Raw genomic sequence first — 11,166 nt, 5'->3', positions numbered from 1 at the left:
GTGCACAGTAGCCAATCTGCTAAGTATCACAGACCGTCAAAGAAATACAAAACAATTTTTAAAAATACTTTATTGATCCTCTCTACACCATTGGGAAAACAATGTCAGATGACAACAATGCATTCTGGGTATATTCTCTTGATGTTTAGAGACCTAAAATGATGAAGGGAATTAAACAAGAAACAACAACACAGCGTTCTCTTCACTGCTACTGCACAGTACTTAGGTGGTCTTCTACCTACCGTAGCCCACAGATGAGTGTATTAATAATAGTTATTATATTAATGTGCTATATAGCAGCTGGTTGGGGATGGGGCCACAACTGGGCTTCCATTGTGGACGCTGTATGCTTAGGTAGCTGGCTAAGTAAACAGTTAGCCTGCTAAACAGAATCTCTATGGTGCTGCACTATATAGAGTGTACTGTAGTGTACACGTTATATCTCGGCAATGCGGTACTGATCAGGGAATGCCTTGAGAAGTTGACCTACTCCTCATCTTACTCCAGTCAACAAGTAACAGAATTAATGTCTACATGGCTCATGTGTGCTCCCTGCGCTGCAGCAGCCTTTTAAATGCCTGTTTGAAGTCGTCGTTGAAGCTGGTGTAGAGCAGGGGGTTGATCAGGGAGTTCATGTATCCGAGCCATGTTAGGAAATCGGACAGATGTTGAGAAGGCTGCAGGACCTTCAGCGCCATCAGGAGTTCTTTAATAAAGAAAGGCAGCCAGCAGAAGATGAAGGCACCAAGGATGAGGCCAAGGATCCGTGCCGCCTTCCTCTCACGGGAGCTGCACATCTGGTTCCTCTCGTCAGGGCTATTTAGCGTCTCCAGCTCCACACCGGGGTCAGAGGTAGACAAGTCAACCCGGAAGTGGTTCAGGGAGTCGCTGAGGTGGCGCGAGGAGCCACGCTTCTGGTAGAGGGACTTTGCTGCAGTGTAAATGCGATAATACAGGATGAGAATCACGGTCATGGGGATGTAGAAGGCTCCAAAGGTGGAGTATATGCTGTAGCCCAGCTGGTCGTGCTCAATTGCACACTCGTGAACGTCATGGTGTCGTCGACGCCAGAAAAGTGGCGGGGATGAGATAAACACAGAGGCCACCCAGACAATAGTGACCATGGTAACAGCATGACGTGGTGTCCTCTTGCGTGCATACTCCACCGCCTTGGTGATGGCCCAGTAGCGGTCCAACGCAATAACACACAGGTGCAGGATGGAGCAGGTGCAGCAGGTCATGTCCACACTCAGCCACACCTCACACACCATATGACCCAGGTTCCAGGTCGCTGTGGCAATGTACAGGATGCTCAGAGGCATCACCAGTATCGCAACCAAGAAGTCAGTGACAGCCAATGAGCAGATGAGGTAGTTGGCAGGGAGGCGGAGCTTCCTAGTGGTCAAGATGGCGGTGATGACCCCAGCGTTCATCACAGCCGTTGATAACGTCAGCAAACCCAAAAGAGATGCCACCGCTAGCCGCTCTGTTGCCACACCTGCTTCCTGATCGGATGAGTTGGAGTGGGTGGAGTTAATTGGGAGTGTAGCTTCAGAACTTTCCATCAGGTATAGCTCCATCTCTAACCCCACTCAGAGCTGGTGTTCCTGATTCTCCACCTGTGCTCCAGGAGACTTGCTGTTAATTAGAATCCTGCAGAAGACAATTAACAGACAATTAATAAAAACACAAACAATTATCTTCCTTGTTCATAGTTCATAACATTAACACAATGTTCAGCAGATTGACACATTTTACAAAACTCAGCTCTCCTCATATATATGATGATGTGCAACAGTAAGACCACGCCTCCTCCACTGGATCTGACTCCAGCGTCATTCTGACAACACACACACACACAAGGCTCTAGAGATCCACTCAATCAGACACACTATCAAAGCCAAACAGCTGCTCTGTCTAACACACTACGACAGCTGAAAGCATGTGTGTGTGTGTGTGTGTGTGTGTGTGTGTGTGTGTGTGTGTGTGTGCGTGCGTGCGTGTGTGTGCGTGCGTGCGTGTGTGTGTGTGTCTGTGTGTGTGTGATTTCTGATGTGTTTTTGATGACAGTGTGATGTCACAGCTGTACAAACTACATTAATTAAAAATAAATGTGCTTTTAAGGCCTGGGGCAGTGAGTGACAAAGGCATTGTGCACACATGTGTGTGTGTGTGTGTGTGTGTGTGTGTGTGTGTGAGTGTGTGTTTGTGTTTGTAGTTAAATGGTAAATCACTGGTTTTCAGATAAATCTTCATTGCTTCCTTCCTTACTTTACCACGCACCCACATCGACACATTATAGACAACTTTATAAACCATGTTATAGACTGTTATAAACAGTGTTATAGACAGTATTATAAACAGTGTTATAGACAGTGTTATAAATGGTGTTATAGACAACTTTATAAACCATGTTATAGACTGTTATAAATAGTGTTATAGACAGTGTTATAAATGGTGTTATAGACAGTGTTATAGTGTTATAGACAGTGTTACAGTGTTATAGACAGTGTTATAAATAGTGTTATAGACAGTGTTATAAATGGTGTTATAGACAGTGTTATAAATAGTGTTATAGCCAGTGTTTAAAATGGTGTTATAGACAGTGTTATAAATGGTGTTATAGACAGTGTTATAAATAGTGTTATAAATAGTGTTATAGACAGTGTTATAAATAGTGTTATAGACAGTGTTATAAATGGTGTTATAGACAGTGTTATAAATGGTGTTATAGACAGTGTTATAGTGTTATAGACAGTGTTATAGATAGTGTTATAGTCAGTGTTATAAATGGTGTTATAGACAGTGTTATAAATGGTGTTATAGACAGTGTTATAGTGTTATAGACAGTGTTATAAATAATGTTATAGACAGTGTTATAAATGGTGTTATAGACAGTGTTATAGTGTTATAGACAGTGTTATAAATAGTGTTATAGACAGTGTTATAAATGGTGTTATAGACAGTGTTATATTTACAATTTGTAAATTGAGTTTGAGTTTGAGTTACTAATGGCCAAGACATCAAAGATCACTAACTCAGAAACAGCTCAGTCACATAGAAATTAAAACACAAATAAAAACACACCCAGATCACAGGAAGAATCCATTCAGTCCACACAAAACTCTCACAAAAAGATCAAATTCAAATTGTATGTCACATACACATACACATACACATACACACACAGACACGCAGTGAAATACTTTAAGTTTTTGCATATCCCAGGTTATTATGAGCCTGGGGTCAGAGCGCAGCGTCAGCCATAGTACGGCGCCCCTGGAGCAGGTGAGGTTAAGGGCCTTGCTCAAGGACCCAACGTCAATGTCTGAGCAGCTTGTGGGCTTGAACCCCAATCTTCTGATCAGGAACCTGAAGCATTAACCACTGAACCATCAGGTCCCCACATCAGACTTTTGTCAGACACAGAGAAAGTTTGTGTTGCAGAGACTGCTCTGTCTCTTCCCCTTACAGCGTATATACAGCTCAGTGTGATCACACTGTGTCCTGCTGTAGGTTTAATTATAAATGAATAAAGTGAGGAGAGATGAAAGGCAACTCTCACTCAGAGCAAGTGGAAGAACATTAACACTTCAGTCGCATTACCGTCATCACGGAGGTTTAATTAAAGACATGTACTACTGAGAACTCTGTCAGAGAGACACAACAAAATCTATTAAAAACACTTTATTTACTGTTCATCAAACACTCTTGTATTGTGTATATAAACATTAACATTAACAGCATTTAGCAGACGAACTTATCCAGAGCCACTTACATTTTTATCTCATTTTTGTACAACTCAGCAATTGAGGGTTAAGGGCCTTGCTCAGGGGCCCAGCAGTGGGAACCTGGTGGATGTAGGAATCAAACCTTCTGATTGGTAGTCCAACACCTTAACCACTAGGCTACCACATCCCTTAATATATATATATATATATATATATATATATATATATATATATATATATATATATATATATATATATATATATATATATATAAATCATCATTAATGTACTGGTAATGGCAGTGTGCTGGTATGTGATGGAATATGTCAGGACCTATAAACACACACACATATGCATTATTTATCACTCTCAGCACACTGATGAAAGCATCAGAGATTTAATTATGATCAGCACGACTCTCTGGATCATCAACCTCTAAAAAAATCATACGTTACAGCAGAACGCATAAAGTACGAAGAAGAAGAAGAAGAAGAAGAAGAAGAAGAAGAAGAAGAAGAAGAGAAAGAACAAGTCTCACTATTCAGTTGAGTCATGAAATTCTTGGAGTGAAGATTAACATAAAAACTAGACTTCATTACAGAAATGACTGAATGAATAAATCTGTAATGACCCTTATGGCTTTCCATATAACGCATATTTATTTATTTACTTATTTGTTTGTTTGTTTGTTTGTTTGTTTTTTTGCTTAATAATAACACTATTGTAATTAAATATCTAGACTGATCACACAATGAATCAGACTTTTAACCTGTTTGGTATCTCAGCTGCTGTGTAAACATCTGTGTGGTTCAGGTGAGAGTGAGAGGCGGAGTGTGTGGTTCAGGTGAGAGTGAGAGGCGGAGTCTGTGGTTCAGGTGAGAGTGAGAGGCGGAGTCTGTGGTTCAGGTGAGAGTGAGAGGCGGAGTGTGTGGTTCAGGTGAGAGTGAGAGTCGGAGTGTGTGGTTCAGGTGAGAGTGAGAGGCGGAGTGTGTGGTTCAGGTGAGAGTGAGAGTCGGAGTGTGTGGTTCAGGTGAGAGTGAGAGGCGGAGTGTGTGGTTCAGGTGAGAGTGAGAGGCGGAGTGTGTGGTTCAGGTGAGAGTGAGAGGCGGAGTGTGTGGTTCAGGTGAGAGTGAGAGGCGGAGTGTGTGGTTCAGGTGAGAGTGAGAGGCGGAGTGTGTGGTTCAGGTGAGAGTGAGAGGCGGAGTGTGTGGTTCAGGTGAGAGTGAGAGGCGGAGTGTGTGGTTCAGGTGAGAGTGAGAGGCGGAGTCTGTGTTCACTATACTATATAATATGGTAATCACAATGAAGCCCATCACTTACAGCTGCATGTTTAAAGGTTGGTGTTGGTGATCATAGATCCAGCAGGAGATGGAGGAGATGATGGTGATGTGTGTGTATGTGTGTTTAGTGTATTATCCCAGCTGTGTGTACAGAGATGGATGGAGTGTTAAGGTGAAGATGACAGATCACTAATCTGTCCACAGCCCACATAAAGCTGTCAGCCAGTCAGAACTCACACACCCTGAGGTGAAAGGTCACCTGTCAGAAACCCCTTTAAACACCTGATTCAATCCATCGTGAGCAGGAGAAGTGCACACTAAGTATTACTACACTTCTACTATACACTGATGAGAAAGAGGATGGAGGGTGAGACAGACAGACAGACAGACAGACAGACAGACAGACAGACAGACAGACAGACAGACAGACAAAAAAGAGACAGAGAGAGAAGGAGAGAGAGTGGTGAGTTTATAATGTCAGAAGAGCTCCCGGTGTGTGTCTGTGTGTGTGTGTGTGTGAGAGAGTGTGAGAATGTGTGTGTGTGAGTGTGTGAGAGAGTTTGTGTGTGTATGTGTGTGTGTGTGAGAGAGAGAGAGAGAGAGAGAGAGAGAGAGAGAGAGTGTGTGTGTGTGTGTAAGTGTGTTTGTGTGTGTGAGTGTCTGTGAGAGAGTTTGTGTGTGTGTGTGTGTGTGAGAGAGAGAGAGAGAGAGAGAGAGAGTGTGTGTGTGTGTGTAAGTGTGTTTGTGTGTGTGTGTGTGTGAGTGTGTTTGTGTGTGTGTTTGTGTGTGTGAGTGAGAGAGAGTGTGTTTGTGTGTGTGAGAGAGTGTGTGTGTGTGTGTGTGAGTGTGTTTGTGTGTGTGTGTGTGTGTGTGTGTGTGTGTGTGTGTGAGTGTGTTTGTGTGTGTGTGTGAGTGTGTGTGTGTGTGTGTGTGTGTGAGTGTGTTTGTGTGTGTGTGTGTGTGTGTGTGTGTGTGTGTGAGAGAGAGAGTGTGTGTGTGTGTGTGAGTGTGTTTGTGTGTGTTTGTGTGTGTGTGTGTGTTTGTGTGTGTGTGAGTGTGTTTGTGTGTGTGTGTGTGTGTGTGTGTGTTTGTGTGTGTGTGAGTGTGTTTGTGTGTGTGTGTGTGTGAGTGTGTTTGTGTGTGTGAGTGTGTTTGTGTGTGTGTGAGTGTGTTTGTGTGTTTGTGTGAGTGTGTTTGTGTGTGTGTGAGAGTGTGTGTGTGTGTGAGTGTGTTTGTGTGTGAGTGTGTGTGTGTGAGTGTGTGTGTGTGTGTGTGTGTGTGAGTGTGTGTGTGTGTGTGTGTGTGTGTGTGAGTGTGTTTGTGTGTGTGTGTGTTTCTGTGTGTGTGTGAGTGTGTTTGTGTGTGTGTGTGTGTGTGTGTGTGTGTGTGTGTGTGAGTGTGTTTGTGTGTTTGTGTGTGAGTGTGTGTGTGTGTGTGTGTGTGTGAGTGTGTGAGTGTGTTTTCTCTCTCTCTCTCTCTCTCTCTCTCTCTCTCTCTCTCTCTCTCTCTCTCTCTCTCTCTGAGTCTCTCTCTCTCTCTGCCCCCCCCCTCGGCCCCCCCCCCCTTCCCATAATCCCCTGTAGTGGAGCAGTAAACAGTGGTGTTTGACTGGAAATGGAAGGTGACAGCAGGAACATGAAGATGAAGTTCAGTCCCAGTGTGATGAAGATTAAACAGTGTTAGTTACTCACACACTCCTCTGGACACAAGCTAATGGTTTGATCCTCGCTCAGAGAAAATGAGGTGTCGGTCCTGATGCTGTACCTTCCTGAGGTGTGTCAGTTATGATGCTGCTGCGACTGGTCACTAATCATAATGACGTGTTTACATCTGAGAACCGAATGAACCTCGAAAAGGGGAAACAACGAGAAAAAAACAAAGAGGAAGTTTTCCTTCATATCAGCAGCAGGATGGCGTCAGTGTGACACTGATATGGACCAACAGGATCAGAGCATCAGTACTGCGCATCTCATTCCTCTTCTTCTCTTCCTCTCATTCCAGTCGTTTGTGTCTCTAATGATTTATTACTGTTGGATTTCTTTTCCTTCTTCCTCTCATTTCTGCTCTTATTACAGTTGTTATTATTCCTGATACTCAGTCGTGCCAACAAACCGGACGGAACTGAATTAAATCGAATGAATGAAAGTGTGAGACGAGGCACAGTAACTCGAGGAGAGACAATAAAGAGAGGCTGTTGTTTATAGCCGTATTATAGCTGTATTATAGCTGTATTATAGCTGTATTATAGCTGTATTATAGCTGTATTACAGCTGTATTATAGCCGTATTATAGCTGTATTACAGCTGTATTATAGCTGTATTATAGCTGTATTATAGCCGTATTACAGCTGTATTATAGCTGTATTATAGCAGTATTATAGCTGTATTATAGCTGTATTATAGCTGTATTATAGCAGTATTATAGCAGTATTATAGCTGTATTACAGCTGTATTATAGCTGTATTATAGCTGTATTATAGCCGTATTACAGCTGTATTATAGCTGTATTATAGCAGTATTATAGCTGTATTATAGCCGTATTATAGCTGTATTATAGCCGTATTATAGCAGTATTATAGCTGTATTACAGCTGTATTATAGCTGTATTATAGCTGTATTATAGCTGTATTATAGCCGTATTACAGCTGTATTATAGCTGTATTATAGCAGTATTATAGCTGTATTATAGCCGTATTATAGCTGTATTATAGCCGTATTATAGCAGTATTATAGCTGTATTACAGCTGTATTATAGCTGTATTATAGCTGTATTATAGCAGTATTATAGCAGTATTATAGCTGTATTATAGCAGTATTATAGCTGTATTATAGCTGTATTATAGCTGTATTATAGCTGTATTATAGCTGTAACTCACCTCACAACATTAACTGTTAATATAAACAGATAAAAATGAAGAAATTGTTGAGAACCCGTTGTGTGATGAGAGAGTTCTGTTAAACAGGTGATATGTGACGGGGTTAAACTACACAATACAGAACTGTGAGGTCATACAGGAAGGAGGTAAGACATCACGTGAGGGGGTAAAGTTCAGCTCACCTGAGTGCAGGTCACGAGGTCATGTCCAGGTGATGTGAGACCAGGCTGGAATCCATCTCTCTCTCAGGTGTTAATGTTCTTCCTGTCTTTTTGTTCCTCTGTGTTTCAGTTGTCGAATTTCTCCCAAGTGCTCATCAGGTGCTCGTGCTGCTCCACATAATCCAGACACACACCACGAATGCTGTTCTCTCTCTCTCTCTCTCTCTCTCTCTCTCACACACACACACACAGGTACCGGTTCTTAGCCTCATCTCAAACGCACACACACGTACAAATGGTACTTGCGCTTCATCAGGAGCTCACACATGTCGGAGGTCTAAATGTGGTAACTGAACCTGGAATGCAGCATCATCTTTGTGTGTGTGTGTGTGTGTGAGAGAGAGAGAGAGAGAGAGAGAGAGGGAGGGAGGGAGAGAGATGGACACAAGATGGCGATACTGAGCTCATTTTAATACTTAAAAAAATAAAACAAAAGGAGAATGTCAGAAGATGGGGCACCCTTTACACACACACACACACACACACACACACACACACACACACACACACACACACACACACACAGAGCATTATGGGGTGTGTCCACTTACTGTTTCACTTTAAAACATGTTTTAACATCAAATAAATCTGCTGAAAAACGGCATCACTAAAGCAAAAACATACAAATATACATGAAACAGCCTGTTTCTCATTTTTAATTTCTCTCTCTCTCTCTCTCACAGACACACACAGACACACACAAACACACACAGACACACAGCTCAGTGTCCATGAGATAAAGACAAAGCTGAATTTTTCTGCCTGTAATCAGTGTGTATTGTTCTGGTGATTTTATCCAAATGCAAAATAAAAAATAAAACACACACATACACATACACGCACACATACACATACACATACACATACACGCACACACATACAGACACACACACACATGCACATGCACACACACGCACACATACACAAACACATACACGCACACACATACAAACACACACACACATGCACATGCACACACACACACGCACACATACACATACACACGCACACACATACAGACACACACATGCGCGCACACGCACACACACATACAGACACACACATGCACACACATACAGACACACACACGTGCGCAGATACATGCACACGCACACACGTTAAGAAAATTGAGGAATAGGAAAAACACACTGCAGCAGCACACAGTGAGGAGAACCGAAGCAGCTACACATTAAACCACATCACCACATGTTTATTGGTCAAGTCTCAGTGTGATCTCACGCTCATATTCACATCATCAGTTAACTCACAATATATTTTACCATGAGATCATTAGCTGTGTGTATATATACTGTATATCTTTACATTTGGTATTTTCCCCTTTTGCTATCATCAGATATGATCATTCTGTTCATTTAACAATGTTTTCAGTTGTAATGCAGAGACAAACTCAGTGAACTTCAAACATGAGAACAGTGTTTACTATTTTAACCAAAACCAGAACCAGTAAATATTTCTAGTGACTTCATGTTAGCATGTTAGCATGTTAGCATGTAAGCCACCACTTCATCTGTTAAGGACTATATTTCAATTGAAATCATACACAGACATACACACACAATACACCATGTGTGTACTGTTTATATTAAATAAATCACACATTTAGGAATCTCTCATTTATATATAGACTGTTAGAACATCTGATTCTAATAAAAGGGATATTATTAACAGCCCAAAACGTTAAACCTGCAGAACTTACAATCAAACCAAAGCTAACATATTATATCTAAGTGCACACTATAGGGTAGAAAAGAACAGCTTCTGAACCCTGTGTGTGTGTGTGTGTCTGTGTGTGTGTGTGTGTGTGTGTGTGTATGTGTGTGTATGTGTGTGTGTGTGTGTGTGTGTGTGTGTGTGTATGTATGTATGTGTGTGTGTGAGTGTGTGTGTGTGTATGTGTGTGTGTGTGAGTGAGTGAGTGTGTGTATGTGTATGTGTGTGTGTGTGTGAGTGTGTGTGTGAGTTTGTGTGTATGTGTGTGTGTGTGTGCATGTGTGTGAGTGAGTGAGTGTGTGTGTATGTGTGTGTGTTGTGTGTGTGTGAGTGTATGTGTGTGTGTTTATATGTGTGTGTGTGTATGAGTGTGTGTGTGTGTGTGTGTGTGCTGATTATGAGTTGTCAACCTGTGATGAATAATTACTTTTCTTTTTAAAAAGGCTTTTTGCACATCAAAGAGAGCGAGAGTCGTTCTACAGTGACAGCAAGGATAAAAGAGAGGAAATGTGTGTGTGTGTGTGTGTGTGTGTGTGTGTGTGTGTGTGTGTGTGTGTGTGTGTGTGTGTGTGTGTGACAGGCTCTAGGTTAGAACTAAAGTCATGATGTGGGTGGGGTTTATTTTAATAAGACACACACACAAATACACAAACACACAAACACACACATGCACACACACAAACACACACATGCACACAAATACACAAACACCCACACAAACACAAAGACAAATACACAAATACACAAACACACAAACACACACATGCACACACACACAAACACACACATGCACACAAATACACAAACACCCACACAAACACAAAGACAAATACACAAATACACAAACACAAATAGAGATACAGATATACACAAACACATACAACGTTAGTTTCAAGGCTGTACACACAGGACATCATGCTGCACTGGAACAGGGTCAGCAGTCCATTTAAAATGTCATTCTACACCTGCAGATGAGCTGATGAAGTGACACTGAGGTAAATTAGAGATATCACACACTTCTACACTCCACAACCCTGTGGATAAAAGATGACTCTGAGTCAGTGCACTACGTAGTGTTCCAGTGTAGGGAATAAGGGAACAGGGAGAGACATTTGGGACACAGACCAGACGGATAAACCACTAATCTAACTGGATTTGATCTCCATCATACACAGGTTCCTGTCTCCTGTCCAGGAGAACCTTCTATTCTCACATCAGACTGAACACATCATCTCTGAGGGGGACAGTTCACTGGGTTCAGGTTCTGATTTAGACACTGCAGTCACACACACACACACACACACACACACACACACACACACACAACA

General features: G+C 42.0%; 1 protein-coding gene across 1 annotated transcript; it reads right to left on the bottom strand.

The window, feature by feature from the left end:
* Window positions 1-539: 539 nt before the first annotated feature.
* LOC132854861 (5-hydroxytryptamine receptor 1E) lies at window positions 540-8,246 on the bottom strand. The gene is made up of 2 exons (XM_060883506.1): window positions 8,069-8,246; window positions 540-1,653 (listed from the first exon to the last, which is right to left on the bottom strand). The coding sequence occupies exon 2, from the start codon at window positions 1,578-1,580 to the stop codon at window positions 540-542; it is 1,041 nt and encodes a 346-aa protein (XP_060739489.1). The 5' UTR covers window positions 1,581-1,653; window positions 8,069-8,246.
* Between the last annotated feature and the right edge of the window lie 2,920 nt (window positions 8,247-11,166).

This window comes from Tachysurus vachellii, chromosome 12, assembly GCF_030014155.1.
Source record: "Tachysurus vachellii isolate PV-2020 chromosome 12, HZAU_Pvac_v1, whole genome shotgun sequence".
Classification (NCBI taxonomy): domain Eukaryota; kingdom Metazoa; phylum Chordata; class Actinopteri; order Siluriformes; family Bagridae; genus Tachysurus; species Tachysurus vachellii.
This window is presented reverse-complemented; position numbering and strand designations above follow the sequence as displayed.

Excerpts from the sequence above, each read along its gene's own strand:
- LOC132854861 (XM_060883506.1), bottom strand. The coding sequence starts at position 1,580 with ATGGAGCTATACCTGATGGAAAGTTCTGAAGCTACACTCCCAATTAAC.